Source organism: Geotrypetes seraphini, chromosome 9, assembly GCF_902459505.1.
Source record: "Geotrypetes seraphini chromosome 9, aGeoSer1.1, whole genome shotgun sequence".
Taxonomy (NCBI): Eukaryota; Metazoa; Chordata; class Amphibia; order Gymnophiona; family Dermophiidae; genus Geotrypetes; species Geotrypetes seraphini.
The window spans coordinates 187,627,101-187,644,732 of record NC_047092.1 but is presented as its reverse complement, the minus strand read 5'-3'; the positions used below and the strand labels follow the sequence as shown (position 1 = coordinate 187,644,732).

General features: G+C 44.5%; 1 protein-coding gene across 1 annotated transcript in view; it reads right to left on the bottom strand.

Annotated features, from left to right (window-relative positions):
• The window catches only part of IQCG (IQ motif containing G), a 68,516-nt gene that overhangs the window by 45,828 nt on the left and 5,056 nt on the right, over positions 1–17,632 (bottom strand). The window contains exons 4-5 of the mRNA XM_033958036.1: positions 17,231–17,359; positions 3,859–3,940 (exon numbers count right to left, since the gene is read on the bottom strand). Of these exons, the coding sequence (XP_033813927.1) occupies positions 3,859–3,940; positions 17,231–17,359 (211 nt within the window). The remainder of the gene's footprint in view (positions 1–3,858; positions 3,941–17,230; positions 17,360–17,632) is intronic.

Below are 17,632 nucleotides of genomic sequence, written 5' to 3'. Positions count from 1 at the left end.
GGTGGGGAGCCCTGGACACCCACATCCGCTGCCGATGAGGCTCCTCCACTGCACCGGCCTGTACACCGCTTGCACAGGCCGGCTGCGAGTGCCTCGTGTCTGGAGCAAACTCAGCACTTTTTCCCTTGTACAGTGCTCATTGCTCCATACGTGACCTAGCTAAGAAAAAGTGCTAGTTAGATGAAAAACACAGTAAAATACAACAAATTTAAAGGGAAAGCAACCCTTCGGATTGGCACTACCTCATGATTTTTTTTTTTTTTTTTAAACAGAACAGACTCCACTAGCTCTCAAAGCCTTACCTGAATTTGGGGCAAGGCTTACTCCTGAGGCACCTCTAAAAAAATGCTGGAGAGGTGGAGGAAAGGGGGAGGGACCCAGTATGCGACCAGCCGAGTTTGACACCCCCGAGGTTGGATGGACACCCAAACAGGGTCCACCCAAGCTCAATCCGGCACCAAAAAGGGGACAAGAAGCCTTAAACAAATTCCAACAGCCCTACCAAGGGAGACGAGTACAACTCACTCACACCTGCTAGAAACTGAAAGAAGACTGAGGGAATAAGGGAGAGTAACCTATTATGTACAGTTCCAGAGTTTTGTTTGTCTCCACCTGCTGGTCATAATAAGATATATATACCCATCTGTAAGATTACTTTACTATTACAGCTATACTGGTCTGGAGAGTTGCTAAAGAAAATACTGTTCTCAGTCCTGTCCTTGGGAAACAACCAGCCATTCAGATTCTTGACATATCCACAATGAATATGCAGAAAGAGCTGAATGCAATAGAAGCAGTACATGCAAATGCACCTCAGGTATATTCAATGTGAGTATCCTCTGACTGGCTAGGTATGTTCCAACAACTGGTTTGAGATCTGCTGCTGTAAACTATCATTCAAAGCATCCATCATGTCAGAGGACTGTTTTTTGGGTTGATTTTTTTTTTTTAAGACTCCACAGGTGATCTGGGAAAAGTAAAGGATGGTGAGTGTGATGTCTCCTGAGGCTCCATGAAAAATGAACATAAAACATTTACTGACGAGTCACATGATGGTGAGGATTGGAACAGTGTGTTCAGAGCTCCTCCAAACTTTTGCCTTAGACCACACATTAACAACTCCCTTCGAGTTTCTACTATGACCTAAACAATTTGGAGGGTGCTTTGAATCCAGGAGACTTACCCATAGCTTGTAGCAGTGACTGAAAGCAATTAAATCAGCATGTCATGATAAGGAAAAACTGAAAGAGATGGATACCAAAATGGCAGCCACAAAGTGCCCTCCAAGCCCTACTGTTAGCTCAGTATGGATGGTGGAGATTACAGCAGATTTGGGACCAAGCCGAGGAGGCACATGAGTGAACATAAGAACATAAGCAATGCCTCTGCTGGGTCAGACCATCGTGCCCAGCAGCCCGCTCATGCGGCGGCCCATCAGGTCCAGGACCTGTGCAGTGATCCTCTATTTATACCCTTCTATCCCCCTTTCCAGCAGGAAATTGTCCAATCCTTTCTTAAACCCCAATACTGTACTCTGCCCTATTACGTCCTCTGGAAGCGCATTCCAGGTGTCCACCACACGCTGGGTAAAGAAGAACTTCCTAGCATTTGTTTCCGAATGCCCTCTTGTTCTTTTATTTTTTGAAAGTTTGAAGAATCTGTCCCTCTCTACTCTCTCTATGCCCCTCAAGGACATGGACACACATCAACAGCGCACGAGTGCCTAAACAGCTGCACAAGAGTTGGACATGTTTGGGGAAAAAACATGGGGGAAGCCACTGCTTGCCCTGGATTAGCAGCATGGAATGTTGCTACTCTTTGGGGTTCCAGAATCTTGCTCTGAGATAATGGAACCAGATGGCATCCATCCGAGGGTCATCAAGGAACTGAAAAGGACCATAGCTGAACTGCTTCAACTAATAGCCAATCTGTCGATCAAATTAGGAAAGATTCCGGAAGACTGGAAAATGGCGAATGTTACACTGATCTTCAAGAAAGGTTCGAGGGGAGATCCGGAAAACTATAGACCAGTGAGTCTGACCTTGGTACCAGGAAAGATGGTAGAGTTGCTGATAAAGGACCGCATCATTGATCATCTTGACGTACACGGGCTGATGAGGACCAGTCAGTATGGTTTTAGCAAAGGCAGATCGTGTTTGACGAACTTGCTGCACTTCTTTGAGGGAGTAAACAGATAAACAAGGGCGACCCGGTCGACATTGTATATCTGGATTTTCAGAAGGCGTTTGACAAGGTTCCGCATGAACAACTACTTCAGAAAATTGTGAGCCATGGAATCGAGGGTGAAATACTCACGTGGATTAAAAACTGGCTGGAGCATAGGAAACAGAGAGTGGGGGTAAATGGATAATACTCGGACTGGAAGAGCATCACCAGTGGGGTGCCACAGGGCTCGGTTCAGAGACCCTTGCTCTTCAACATCTTTATAAATGATCTGGACATTGGTACGACGAGGGAGGTGATTAAATTTGCGGACGATACGAAATTATTTAGAGTAGTGAAGACATAGAGGGATTACGAAGATCTGCAATGTGACATAATCATGCTCGAGGAATGGGCATTAACATGGCAGATGAGGTTCAATGTGGATAAGTGTAAAGTGATGCATGTAGGTAACAAAAATCTTATGCACGAATACAGGATGTCCGGGGCGGTACTTGGAGAGACCTCCCAGGAAAGAGACTTGGGAGTTATGATTGACAAGTCGATGAACCGTCCACACAATGTGCGGCGGTGGCGAAAAGGGCGAACAGAATGCTAGGAATGATAAAGAAGGGGATCACAAACAGATCAGAGAAGGTTATCATGCCGCTGTACCGGGCCTTGGTGCGCCCTCACCTAGAGTACTGCATCCAGCACTGGTCACCATACATGAAGAAGGGTCCAGAGAAGAGTGACTAAGATGGTTAAGGGGCTGGAGGAGTTGCCGTTCAGTGAAAGATTAGAGAAGCTGGGTCTTTTCTCTCTCGAACAGAGGATATTGAGAGGGGACATGATCGAAACATTCAAGGTACTGAAGGGAATAAACTTGGTAGATAAGGACAGGTTGTTCACCCTCTCCAAGGTAGAGAGAACGAAAGGGCACTCTCTAAAATTGAAAGGGGATAGATTCCGTACGAACGTAAGGAAGTTCTTCTTCACCCAGAGAGTGGTAGAAAACTGGAACGCTCTTCTGGAGTCTGTCATAGGGGAAAACACCCTCCAGGGATTCAAGACAAAGTTGGACAAGTTGCTGCTGAACCAGAACGTACACAGGTAGGGCTAGTCTCAGTTAGGTCGCTGGTCTTTGACCAGAGGGCCACCGCGTGAGCGGACTGCCGGGCACGATGCACCACTGGTCTGACCCAGCAGTGGCAATTCTTATGTTGCTACTGTTTGAAGATTTTGCATGGAATGTTGCTTACTTTGAGATAATGGAATGTTGCTACTCATTGGGTTTTGTCCAGGTACTAGGAACCTGGATTGGCCACCTTGAGAATGGGCTACTGAGCTTGATGGACTATTGGTCTGACCCAGTAAAGTTATTCTTATGTTATAATGGTGAAAGCTTTTAGAAACTCCAAACTGGAGTTGTATTTCCTGTGCTGGGCACCAAAAGTGACATTGCCTACATTTTTAGGTCCTTTTATTCTGTTTGTCTTCAGAGAAAGGCAGCATTCTAGAGGACATATGTTGTAATCTGATCTTTATCCGCAGTGTACAAATAATTCCTCTTTACAGCACAATGGTCTAATGATGCCTGAGAAGAGTGTGGCTTGAATGCAATCATGCATGTTCCGTCTGCAGGGACTGAACATGAGCTTGGCTCCAGTCCACCTGGTCCACAGTCTTCCTTACCTGAATTTCCACTTCCTTCTCTCTTTTGACATCCTGCAACTGTTTCTGCAGAAACTTTATCTTCTTCCTCCCTTCTTCCTCCCTAAAGAAAAATCAAAGTAAAAATTACGGAAGAAAAATAAGCTTTTATCCATTAACCCAGTGCATTAAACAACTCCATTCTGTATCACTTGATAGACCTGTATAGTTCCTTATGGATGGGTATTATACCTTACTGCTTCTCTACATTGAAGCTCATCTGCCATCTATTTGCCCACTCATCCAGCTTGTTCAGATTTACAGAGTGACCTGAACAAGCTGGGTGAGTGGGCAAATAGATGGCAAATGAGCTTCAATGTAGAGAAATGTAAAGTCTTGCACATAGGGAAAGGGAACCCGATGTACAGCTATATGATGGGAGGGAGGGTATTGGGGGAAGGCAACCTTGAAAAAGACTTGGGGGTATTGGTGGACACAACGATGAAGCCAGCGGCACAATGTGCAGCGGCCTCAAAAAAGGCATCACCACCAGAAAAGGGTATTATCAAAAAAGGCATCAATACCAGAACAAGGGAAGTTATCCTGCCGCTGTATTGAGCGATGGTGCGCCCGCATCTGGAGTACTGCGTTCAATACTGGTCGCCGCACCTTAAGAAGGATATGGTGATGCTCGAGAGGGTCCAGAGAAGAGCAAGAAAAAGGATTAAGGGCATGGAAAACCTTGCTTATAACAAAGGCTGGAGAGGCTTGGGCTCTTCACCCTGGAAAAAAGGAGATTTAGAGGGGACATGATAGAGACCTATAAAAATCATGAAAGGTATAGATAAGGTAGAGCGGGACAGATTCTTCAGGCTAGCAGGGACATCAAAAACAAGAGGGTACTCAGAAAAACTGAAAGGAGACAGATTCAAAACGAATGCTCGGAAGTACTTCTTCACTCAGAGGGTGGTGGACACCTGGAATGCGCTTCCAGGAGAGGTGATAGGACAAAGTACAATAATGGGTTTCAAAAAGGGCTTGGATGACTTCTTGAAGGAGAAAGGGATGACAGGGTATAGATAGAGGGGTACTTTACATGGTACTTCAGGATTAGGGCATAAACAATTCAGGTGGAGGGAACTTACAGGTCAAGGACCTGGAGGGCCGCCGCAGGAGCAGACTGCTGGGCGCGATGGACCCCTAGTCTGACCCGGCAGAGGCAATTCTTATGTTCTTATGAGACTGAGATCAAACTTGTATATCAGTATAGCATCCCCTCTACTAATCCAGTCTTCCTCAGTCTCCAGTAGCAGGTGGACAGCTAATTTCAGCACCCCTCTTAGCACTGTTGGAATTTTGTTTTGGACTCCTGGGTTCCCCTTTTGTGCCGGATAGAGCTTGGATGGGTCCTATTTGGGGGTCCGTCCGACCTCAGGAGTGTTAAAATCAGCAGGTCTCCCCCCATCTTCCTCCACCTCCCCATATTTGTGTAGAAATGCCTCAGCCAGAAGCCAGGCCCCCTGGTTAGTCAGCCCTTCAGGTTTGAGAGCCGTGGAGTCTGTTCTGTAAGTAAAAAAAAATCCTGAGGTGTGCCGGTCTAAAGGGCTAATTTCCCTTTCCAACTGCCTTTTTACTGTTTTTTCTCATCTAACCAGCACTTTCCTTGCAGCTAGGGCGCTTTCAGCAAAATGAGCACTTTTAAAGGGAAAAAGTGGCTCATTGTGCTCCAGACGCGAGGCACTCGTGACCGGCCTGTGCAAGCGTTGTGCAGGCCGGAGTAGTAGGGAAGCCTCATCGGCAGTGGATGCTGGCGGCCAGGGCACCCTGCTGCATATACCTCATGGGTTGGATTCAGATCGCGGGGAAGCCCGAGCTCCCCCATCGCCCACATGGAGGGTTCCCCAGCCGAAGGTCAGGGAGAAACAGATTCCCTAGGCGCCGCACCGGCTGGGGATTTCCTTTTTGCGTTGGTTGGTTTCTCAGCCTCAGGAGCTCAGATTTTGGACAGTATGTGGTCCAATTTCGGCGGGAACCTCCTCTATCATCTTAGTAACCTCAGGTGACCTTCCCCCTGTTCTGGAAATACAGGGGCAAAGTATGGCAGGGTCCCCTGCTGTGGCAGGGAGTCCCTTGGGGCCACCGGGGGTCTTTCCCCCAGAATTTTTGATGGCACTTTGTAAAGCTTGTGTGCTGGGGGTTGCTCGAATCCCTTGCTGGAGGAATCTGACCTCCTAAGAGGATCCTGGAATTCTCCCCAAGGGTCCAGGTTCTCGTCAATTACATCCTGCTCCTCTGGGAAAAAAATCCTCATCCCAAGAGACCCTCGGGCATTTTGATGAGAGAGGAGTAGAAGGGGGCAAAACCGCCACAGTGTGGGGTCGTACCGAGGAAGACGTTGAGGGAATCCGGTGCCAAATCGGAGTAAGGGATGCTGTTTGGGTGCTCGGCGGGGGATGCCGGATTGCGGGGGGGGGGGGGCACTCACAAATCGAGTCATCGCTCGGTTTGCGAGGCACGATTTGCGGGAATATTTTGCTCGTCTTGCAAAACACTCGCAAACCGGTGCACTCGCAAACCGAGGTTTGACTGTACAAGTTTTGATCACCTGCTGGTAGCAGTGAGGTATACTACCCATCCATAAGGAACTATACCAGTCTACAAGCTAACAGAAAGAAAATTGGCAGGTAAGAACCTAATTTCTCCTTCTATTTATTCATTTGATGTCCTGCTAAATACATAGCAATAAAGCAGTGCCCAAGATAACAAATCAGTTACAAAAATAAATATGAGAAAAACAATACATGAAAACTAAGCTCACTTTTCTTTCCGATATTGCAAATAACTTTGAATGTTTTCCGTTCTTCTATATGAAGCAATGAAATGGAGAAAGCCCAGCACAGCAGATGTGAGCATCCTACTGGATTTGACTGGAATCTAGCAGCCCCTGGAAATCGTTGAATACTTTTCTTACTGGCCTACTTGGAGTCAATTGGTGCCTATTAGCAATGACTCTGAGCACCTGTGCTAGACTGCAGGGATAAGGGAAGCTTGACGTAAACAGATCCTGCTACTTGCCAGCTTCTGCTGGCTCCCCAGGGCATGCTGAGCTCAGTTTCATTTGCCACAGCTTTTTAGGACAACTACAGCCACCTGAAGGAGGACAATCAGCTGAAAACGCCATACATAGCACCCACAATCCAAACAAGCCAAACCCTTTATACAGCTTGTCCCAGTGACTGGAACTAAAACTTCCCAGCCTCGTACCAAGAACTGCCATGTTACCAAAATGGAAACCACTGCTCTTCAAACTTTTCCAAGTGCCAGATTCTTTTCTGAATCACATTATATCAACTTCAGCTTACCGAATACTCTGCTATGAAGATACAAAGAACCAGGTCTTAGTTCTTTTACAGCATAAGCGCTACTGGCAGGTAGTTTCATAATGCGTGGGAGTCATCACCAAAAACAAAAGTGAAGGTACCTTTAACAATATCACCCATGATTGTTTGAACCCTGGCACATGCCAGTTTATTACTTCAGATCTGTAAAGAGACCCATTATTTTTTGAAACACACCACCATAAACCTCATGCAATGTATGCAATCACAGAATAAGCCTTTATTTGCCTGATCTACCTAGTATAGTATAGTATTGTTCTTACAGACGTATTTAGTATCAACTGAAGTTTGTAATTCAATTTAGTAGATCTTCCTCAAAGTAGCTCATTCATTTAAAACTCTGCCTTTCCAGGAAAATCCATCATGCTTCCATTTGGTTGTAGCTACACTTCTCCCTCCGTCTTCGCTGTGATACTGAAAAACCGCAAATAACTTTTTTATATGTTTTTTGCTGTTTTCTTTTAAAATATGGTGAATTTCAAGTGATGTGTATGATTCAATTGATGTAATATTGTGTACTTGATGGAAGATGAAAAATGAATAAATAATTGGAAAAATAAAATAAAATATGGTGAAACCGCGAATAACATGGTGGGAGACCTGGCCTGTTTCTGAAGGAGAGGCAAAACACGCTGACCAAAGTGCTGGGAATCAGTGATTTCTCTATGCAAGCTGATGTAATTTGGGGGGAGGAGCCAGCAACCTAAAAACTGTGAATAATCAAAACCTCGAATACGGAGGGAGACATGTATAATCATAGTTTGATGTTTACAAAATAGCAAAATTGGTTGTGTCATATCCACTTTTATAAACTGTCAATCGTCTTCAAAGGTCACCAAATCCAGCAACAGGTATGTTGAACTGGCACACTAGCCGAAGGAAGATATGCAACAACAGTGCCACCTAGTAGGGCCTGTAGGGAAATGCACTGGAGAGTTCCTAGAATGCTCCTGTGTGGTGCATGGTTGACCTCTGCTGACATTATGCCTGGAAATTCAATGCCAGGCCGAGTCCACCTTTGGCATTAAATTTAAGAACATAAGAATTGCCGCTGCTAGGTCAAATCAGAGCCCCATCATATCCAGCAGTCCGCTCCCGCAGTGGCCTTAGGTCAAAGACCGGTGCCCTAACTGAGTCTAGCCTTACCTGGTACGTTCTGGTTCAGCAGGAACTTGTCTAACTTTGTCTTGAATCCCTTGAGGGTGTTTTCTCCTATAAAAACATAAGAATTGCCGCTGCTCGGTCAGACCAGTGGTCCATCGTGTCCAGCAGTCTGCTTACGCGGCGGCCCCAGGTCAAAGACCAGTGCTCTAAATGAGTCCAGCCTCACCTGTGTACGTTCCAGTTTAGCAGGAACTTGTCCAACTTTGTCTTGAAACCCTGGAGGGTGTTTTCCCCTATAACAGACTCCGGAAGAGCGTTCTAGTTTTCCACCACTCTCTGGGTAAAGAAGAACTTCCTTATGTTCGTATGGAATCTATCCCCTTTTAACTTTAGAGTGCCCTCTTGTTCTCTCTACCTTGGAGAGAGTGAATAACCTGTCTTTATCTACTAAGTCTATTCCCTTCATTATCGGGATTGTTTCGATCAAGTCCCCTCTCAGTCTCCTCTTTTCAAGGGAGAAGAGGCCCAGCTTCTCCAATCTCTCACTGTACAGCAACTCCTCCAGCTCCTTAACCATTTTAGGCACTCTTCTCTGGACCCTTTCGAGTAGTACCATGTTCTTCTTCGTGTACAGCGACCAGTGCTGGACACAGTACTCCAGGTGAGGGTGCATCATGTCCCGGTACAGCGGCATGATAACCCTCTCCGATCTGTTTGTGATCGCCTTCTTAATCATTCCTAGCATTCTGTTCGCCCTTTTTGCTGCCGCCGCCGCCACATATTGTGCAGATGGCTTCATCGACTTGTCGACCAGTACTCCCAATTCTTTTTCTTGGGGGGTCTCTCCAAGTACTGCACCGGACATCCTGTATTCGTGTATAAGATTTTTGTTACCGATATGCATCACCTTACACTTATCCACGTTAAACCTCATTTACCATGTCACAGCCCATTTCTCGAGCGTGTTTGTCACGTTGCAGTCTTCGCAATCCTTCTGTGTCTTCACTACTCTGAATAACTTTGTATCGTCCATAAATTTAATCACCTCGCTCGTTGTACCAATTTCTAGGTTGTTTATAAATATGTTGAAGAGCACGGGTCCAAGCACTGAACCCTGCGGCACTCCACTCATGATGCTTTTCCAGTCTGAGTATTGTCCATTTACTCCCACTCTCTGTTTCCTATCCACCAACCAGTTTTTAATTCACGTGAGTATTTCACCCTCGATTCCATTGCTCGTAAATTTTCGAAGCAGTCATTCATGCTGGACCTTGTCAAACACCTTCTGAAATCCAGATGTACAATGTTGACCGGGTCACCCTTGTCTATCTGCCTGTTTACTCCCTCAAAGAAGTGCAGCAAGTTCTTCAAGCAAGATCTTCCTTTGCTGAAGCCGTGCTGGCTGGTCCGCATCAGACTGTGCCCATCAAGGTGATCAATGATGCGGTCCTTTATCAGCTCCTCTACCATCTTTCCTGGTACTTACCAGTCTGTAGTTTCCCGGATCTCCCCTCGAACCTTTCTTGAAGATTGGCGTAACATTTGCCACTTTCCAGTCCTCAGGAATACTTTCCGATTTGATCGACAGATTGGCTATTAGTTGAAGCAGTTCAGCTATAGTCCCTTTCAGTTCCTTGATGACCCTCGGATAGTCCATTTGGTCCCGGGGATTGCTCTTTAGCCTATCAATCTGCCTGTATACCTCTTCTAGACTGATTGTCAGCCCTGTCAGTTTCCCGTCTTTGTTTCCAGCATAGAGCCTAATGGGTTCCAGTATGTTAAGTATATCCTCTTCGGTAAATACAGACGCAAAAAATGTAGTTCAGTTTGTCGGCAATTTCTTTATCTTCCTTTAGCACTCCCTTTATTCCTTGGTCATCCAACTGCCCCATCGCTTCCTTCGCAGATCGTTTCCCCTTAATTTATCAAAAGAACGGCTTGAAGTTTTTCTCCTCTTTGGCTATTTTTTCCTCGTAGTCTCTTTTGGCCCCTTTTACCGCCTTATGGCACCAGCTTTGATGATGTTTGTACTTTTTCTAGTTTTCATCCATTTTTTGTACGTTTTCCATTCCTTAAATGAAGTCGTCTTGTCTCTAATTGCTTCCTTCACCGCTACAGTGAGCTACACTGGTTCCTTGTTCTTTTTCCTCTTGGATCCCTTGTTGATAGGCAGTATATATAGATTTTGTGCCTCGGTGACTGTGTCCTTAAAAAGGTACCATGCTTGCTCTAGCGTTTTTACAGTGCTTATCCTCTTCCCCACCATGAGTCTCATCCCTTCATAATTTCCTTTATGGAAGTTCAGTGCCGTGGCCGTCGTTCTGGATCAATGTTTTGCCGCTGCGGCTCACTATATCTTCTCCTATATCTATATCTTGGCTCCTGGTAGGCAGGTCACCAGCCGATCCTGTCTTCCTCCCACTATGTGGCTGTTGACTTATCTGATGATGGAGTCCCCCACGATGATTGCTGTCCTCTCTATCTTCTCTTGCTTCTCTAGCCGCAGGTCCGTTTCCTATGTGCACTTCCATCTTCCCTCATCCTGGTGTTGGCTTGTACTGGACTCATCTTTCTGTGGGTTCCCTCTGCTGTTTCCAGATCTCACTGCTGCGTCACCTATTTCTTCCTTGTGGTTGTCCTCCAAGTGGTCATCACTGACTGTAGTGTATCTTGGCAGCTCCGCTGTTGTTGGTGATTTTCCACGGCCTCTCTGTTTGCCTGCTCAATGAACTGCTCTAACTCCCTGACTTCTTCCTCAATGGTTTCCTCTGTCATTAAGTTTTCTGCCTCTTTGTCCTCCTCTTCTACTGCTCAAAGAGCTTCTAGTTCCAGTATTCTGCCCTCCAGGAGTCTGACTTCTTAATCTTCTTCCCTACCATGAGTCTCATCCCTTTGTGATTCCCTTTTCGGAAGTTCAGTGCCGTGGCTGTCGTTCTGGTTCGATGTTTTGCCTCTGTGTCCAGGTGGAAAGCGGATCATATTATGATCACTGCTTCCTAGCGTCCCTTCTATTCTACATCTTGCGCCGGTCCTTGTAGTCCATTTAGAATTAAGTCCAGAATTGCATTTCCTCTCATATTTTCCTTGACAGGTTGTTTCAGGAAGCAATCACCTACAGCATCCAGGAACTTGGTCTTCCTACTGCAGCCGGAGGTGCCTAGGTTCCAGTCTATCCCCGGATAATTGAAGTCGCCCATGATAACTGTATTGCCTCCCTTGCAGTTGAGTTTAATCTCGTCCGTCATTTCTCTATCAGTTTCTTCAGACTGGGAGTCGGTAGTAGATGCCGATCTTCGTTTCTGTTCCATTTGTTCCTGGAATTATGGCCCATAGAGACTCTACCTATAAAAACTATCAATAAAAACAAGAGAAAAAGGAAGCCGATATGGTTCTCCAACCTAGTGGCTGAGAAAATAAAGGCGAAAGAGTTGGTGTTCATGAAATATAAAAAAACCCAAGAAGAGGAGAGCAGAAACAACTACAGGGTGAAACTGAAAGAAGCCAAGAGAGAGATACATTTGGCGAAGGCACAGGCGGAAGAACAAATGGCTAAAAATGTAAAAAAGGGAGATAAAAATTTTTTCAGATATATTAGTGAAAGGAGGAAGATAAAAAATGGAATTGCTAGGCTAAAAGATGCTGGGAACAAATATGTGGAGAGTGATGAGGAGAAAGCAAATGTGCTAAACAAATACTTCTGTTCTGTGTTCACAGAAGAAAATCCTGGAGAAGGACCGAGATTGTCTGGCAAAGTTACACGAGAAAATGTAGTAAATTCTGCGCCGTTCACGGAGGAGGGTGTTTATGAGCAACTTGAAAAACTGAAGGTGGACAAAGCGATGGGACCAGACGGGAACCATCCCAGGATACTAAGGGAGCTCAGAGAGGTTCTGGCGAGTCCTATTAAAGACTTGTTCAACAAATCTCTGGAGACGGGAGTGATTCCTGGGGACTGGAGGAGAGCAGATGTGGTCCCTATTCATAAAAGTGGTCACAAGGATGAAGCAGGAAACTACAGGCCGGTGAGCCTCACTTCAGTTGTTGGAAAAATAATGGAAGTGTTGCTGAAAGAAAGGATAGTGTACTTCCTTGAATCTAATGGGTTACAGGATCAGAGGCAACATGGCTTTACAAAAGGTAAATCGTGCCAAACGAACCTGATTGAATTTTTTGATTGGGTGACCAGAGAGCTGGATCGAGGACATATGCTAGATGTAATTTACTTGGATTTCAGCAAAGCCTTTGATACAGTTCCTCATAGGAGGCTGTTGAACAAACTTGAAGGGCTGAAGTTAGGACCCAAAGTGGTGAACTGGGTCAGAAACTGGCTGTCGGACAGAAGCCAGAGGGTGGTGGTTAATGGAAGTTGCTCGAAGGAAGGAAAGGTGACTAGTGGAGTCCCTCAGGGTTTGGTGCTGGGGCCAATCCTGTTCAATATGTTTGTGAGTGACATTGCTGAAGGGTTAGAAGGAAAAGTGTGCCTTTTTGCAGATGATACCAAGATTTGTAACAGAGTAGACACCGAAGAGGGAGTGGAAAATATGAAAAAGGATCTGCAAAAGTTAGAGGAATGGTCTAATGCCTGGCAACTAAAATTCAATGCAAAGAAATGCAGAGTAATGCATTTGGGGATTAATAATAGGAAGGAACCATATATGCTGGGAGGAAAGAAGCTGATATGCACGGACGGGGAGAGGGACCTTGGGGTTATAGTGTCCGAAGATCTAAAGGTGAAAAAACAGTGTGACAAGGCAGTGGCTGCTGCCAGAAGGATGCTGGGCTGTATAAAGAGAGGCGTAGTCAGTAATGTAATGTAATTTATTTCTTATATACCGCTACATCCGTTAGGTTCTAAGCGGTTTACAGAAAATATACATTAAGATTAGAAATAAGAAAGGTACTTGAAAAATTCCCTTACTGTCCCGAAGGCTCACAATCTAACTAAAGTACCTGGAGGGTAATAGAGAAGTGAAAAGTAGAGTTAGAGGAAAAATAAAAATAAAATAAACATTTTAACAAGACAGCATTGATCTAAATACTTTGGAAGGTAGAAGAGAGGAGAGAAAGGAATAGAAGCAGAAGGGGGAGCCGTTGAACAGTAGAATTCTGGAGAAATTTAAATGATAGAAATAGAACAAAACAAAGACAAAAGGCAAAACAATAGATAAGATTAAAGATAAATCATAAGCTGGAAAGAAAAATAAAATAAAAAAGGTGTTGATGACCCTGTACAGGTCATTGGTGAAGCCCCACTTGGAGTATTGTGTTCAGTTTTGGAGACCGTATCTGGCGAAAGACATAAGAAGACTTGAGGCGGTCCAGAGGAGGGCGACGAAAATGATAGGAGGCTTGCGCCAGAAGACCGTATGAGGAGAGACTGGAAGCCCTGAATATGTATACCCTAGAGGAAAGGAGAGACAGGGGAGATATGATTCAGACATTTAAATACTTGAAGGATATTAACGTAGAACAAAATCTTTTCCAGAGAAAGGAAAATGATAAAACCAGAGGACAAAATTTGAGGTTGAGGGGTGGTAGATTCAGGGGCAATGTTAGGAAATTCTACTTTATGGAGAGGGTAGTGGATGCCTGGAATGCGCTCCCGAGAGAGGTGGTGGAGAGTAAAACTGTGACTGAGTTTAAAGAAGCGTGGGATGAACACAGAAGATTTAGAATCAGAAAATAATATTAAATATTGAACTAAGACCAGTTACTGGGCAGACTTGCACGGTCTGTATCTGTGTATGGCCGTTTGGTGGAGGATGGGCAGGGGAGGGCTTCAATGGCTGAGAGGGTGTAGATGGGCTGGAGTAAGTCTTAACAGAGATTTCGGCAGTTGGAACCCAAGCACAGTACCGGGTAAAGCTTTGGATTCTTGCCCAGAAATAGCTAAGAAGAAAAAATTAAAAAAAAAAAATAAAAATTTAAATTGAATCAGGTTGGGCAGACTGGATGGACCATTCATGTCTTTATCTGCCGTCATCTACTATGTTACTATGTTACCTTATTTTTAATTTCCGGCATGTTCTCTCCAGTAGACTCGATTCCCTCTTTGATGTATAGGGCAATACCCCCACCTTTTTGCCATCTCTGTCTCTGCAGTATAGCTTGTATCCCAGTAGCATAGTGTCCCAGACGTTTTCCTCGTTCCACCATGTTCGTGATGCCGATGATGTCAAGGTTATATTTTTGTGCCATAGCTTCCAATCCCCCCATCTTATTCCTTAGGCTCCTTGTATTCTGTGACAGCGAGAGTCCTGTCATGCTGGAAGAAACCCTGCAGTGCTCTAAAACTATCCCTAAACCTACCCCTAGAATCAGGCAAGTTAGGAAAACTGCCCTGCAGAATTTATCCACAGTGAAAGGCAACCGAAAATGACCCGATTACACTTGCCTAGTTCTAATGTAGGGAATGCTAAAAGCAGAGAACTACAAGGACTAGCATGCACCAGGCAGGTGATAGCAAAACCCACAAAGGGATTAGCTCCTGCAATCAGTTCTGGGGGCACGGTTAATGAGCAGGGAAGCTATCCAGGCTCATTAGCAAAGCACCAGAGAACCACAGTTGTTTGAGGGGCAATCAGCCCATGCTAGAGAAAAAGGTGTGTTCTCTAGGCAGAAGCATAAACAGCCACAAGCTTACAGGATACCTGAATCCTTGGAGAGAGGCAGACCCATGCCAGCCAGGATTCAGAGGACAGAAACCAGCATTCCCCACAGAAAGCAAGGTGTAAACCTCAGGACTAAAACTTCTAATCATTCTTCTGAAGGTAATGATGATTCTGATACAGAAAGGCCAGAAGAATAGTTTGTAAAATGATGTGGAAATGGAACCTGAGAAGTCATGCTTGTTTGAGAGCATGATTACAGAGTAAAGTTTGAGGAAAGTAAAACTGCTGTTTCTGATAAGGTGGTGTTGCCTCCGAAGAGTTAAGAAGTACTGCCTCTGATTGAATTAAGAATACCAGAAGAGTTAAGAATCACTGTTTTTTCTGAATTTGTATAATCACAGGAGAACTGTGGGGAACCTGTCCAAGTAGTGCAAGCAGGCTGCAGGTTCCAGGACTTGAAATTGAAAAGTTATTTTTGTGTTTGCTTGAACTTTAGTAATGAATAAAGCATGGTGGGCTAAAAGGCTGTTTAGCCACCAATGAGAGTTTTTGTTTTGTATATTTTGGAATTGCACTACAATAGAAACCCAGAAAATGAAGTCATCTTAAAATTCACCTTAAACACCTGTACTGGACCTTTATATTTTGATGCAGACACCCCTCTACCCCTCCATGCCTCATTTCTTAATTTAATCTGGACAGTTCCATTAGGTCCACAAGCAGAATTCATTTGTTCTCCTTTCCATCGTTGAAGGATTCCTGGACAGAACTCTTGCCTCCTAGGCAGGCAAATGGAACGACTGGATGGCTAACATCATCAACCATTCCTCATCTTACCTCAATGTTAGAAAATCAATAAAAACGAATTTGTTTAACCGATTGTAACCTATGAATTTAGTGTAGCACTCCTCCCAACCTGTACCTTATTTTTGATGACTTTGCATTGTAACTTTTTCGACTTTGTATTGTAACTACTTCGATCACTTTGTATTGTAACTACTTCGCCGATTGTCCAGCACCTCTTGTTGTAAACCGCCTCGAACTATCATGGCTTTGGTGGTATATAAAAATAAAATTATTATATTATTATTATTCAACCGCTCAGCTAAGGCTTGGATGACCCAGGTCAGGGCTCGGGCTACTCCAGTCCAGATCTTACCTGGTCACAGTTTGTGTACAAACACTTGAGTTTGCGGCCTGTTACTTTCTTGCATTTCTTTCCCTCTTGTATCCCTTTTGATCCATCAGGATTTTTATCTTGCCTATGATCTGGTGAGTCTTCCCTGCAATCCTCCAATATCATCTGGGTATACCGTTTCCCGAACCATCAACTCTTGGTCAACTGTCGGCTTTCCCCTTCTTCCTAGTTAAAAAACTTCTCAGTTATAAATTGGGGAAAACATGCACATCCGGGGAGGGGAATATGTTTTTGGCATTTATTAAGAAATATAGAAGGGTTGATTATAAGTATTTTTATGAAGTGTTTGTAAATTGGAAAGTGGGTGGGAGAAAATAAGTCTTGTTTTTATTCTATTAAGTATATTGTGCTGTAATGATAATAATTTATGTAAATGCATCATCTTTTGTGCACAATTGAAGTTTTAAAAATGAATAAAGAATATAAAAAAAACAAAAAACTTCTCAGTTTCTCGCTTGATGTTGCTTGCAAATAGCCTCGTCCCGTCTCCGCTGAGGTGGAGTCCATCCTTCCTGTATAGCTTTCTCTTCCCCCAGAACGTTGTCCAGTTGCACACAAAGTGGAATTCTTTTTCCTCACACCAGCGCCTCATTCATGTGTTGACTGCTTGCAGCTCCATCTGCCTCTTCTCATTGGCCCTAGGTACCAGCAGGATCTCCAAGAACGCTATCCTCAGCATTCTGGTCTTCAGTTTCCTTCCTAGCATCTGGAACTGGTCCTTCAGTGCTTCCCTGCAGTAGTTCTTGTTGCTCACGTTGTTTGTCCCCATGTGGATCTCCCTCTTCCACGCTGTCGATGATCCTGTCGATGCGGCTCACTATATCTTCTACCTTGATTCCTGGTAGGCAGGTCACCAGCTGATCCTTTCTTCCTCCTGCTGTGTAGCTTGTTAAATGTGATATTCAGCTGAGTCCCCCACAAATAGCTGGTTTTCAGTTAGGTGCTAAGTTAGTACTGCTAAGCAGTTAACCCTAAAGAGCCATTTCTAAATGGTTAAATTGCTTGGAGTTATTAAGCAGGTGTTTTTCTCAATCAATGCTGTTGCTGGCTTTCAAGAAGCAGCTGGAAGTGCGTTTAGGCCTTTGGTCAGGCTGTTCCCTCACCTGGCAATTGTAGCATGGACATTTTCTTTCTGCTCCTTTTCCCCTTCCACGGCTGTGAGGAGGCTCTGGAAGGTTCCTGATGTCTTCAGTTCCTGCACTGTCTCAGCAATCACATCTGTCACGAACTGCCTGCCAAGAACCACACACAAATTCATGTAAAGTGTTCTGAGCTCCCCTGGGAAAATGGTCTAGAACATTGAATGAATAAATAAAGAACCTTAAGGTAGAGGGAAGGGAAATTCAGGACAATCTAAAAATTGGAGCCATTTAAAATGAAAATGATCAAACACTTAATACTAACAAAAAAAAGGGTTAGGGGTCCTTTAACTAAGGCGCGCTAAACGCTAACGCATCCAAAGACTATAATGGACACATTAGCGTTTAGCAGCTAGCGTACCTTAG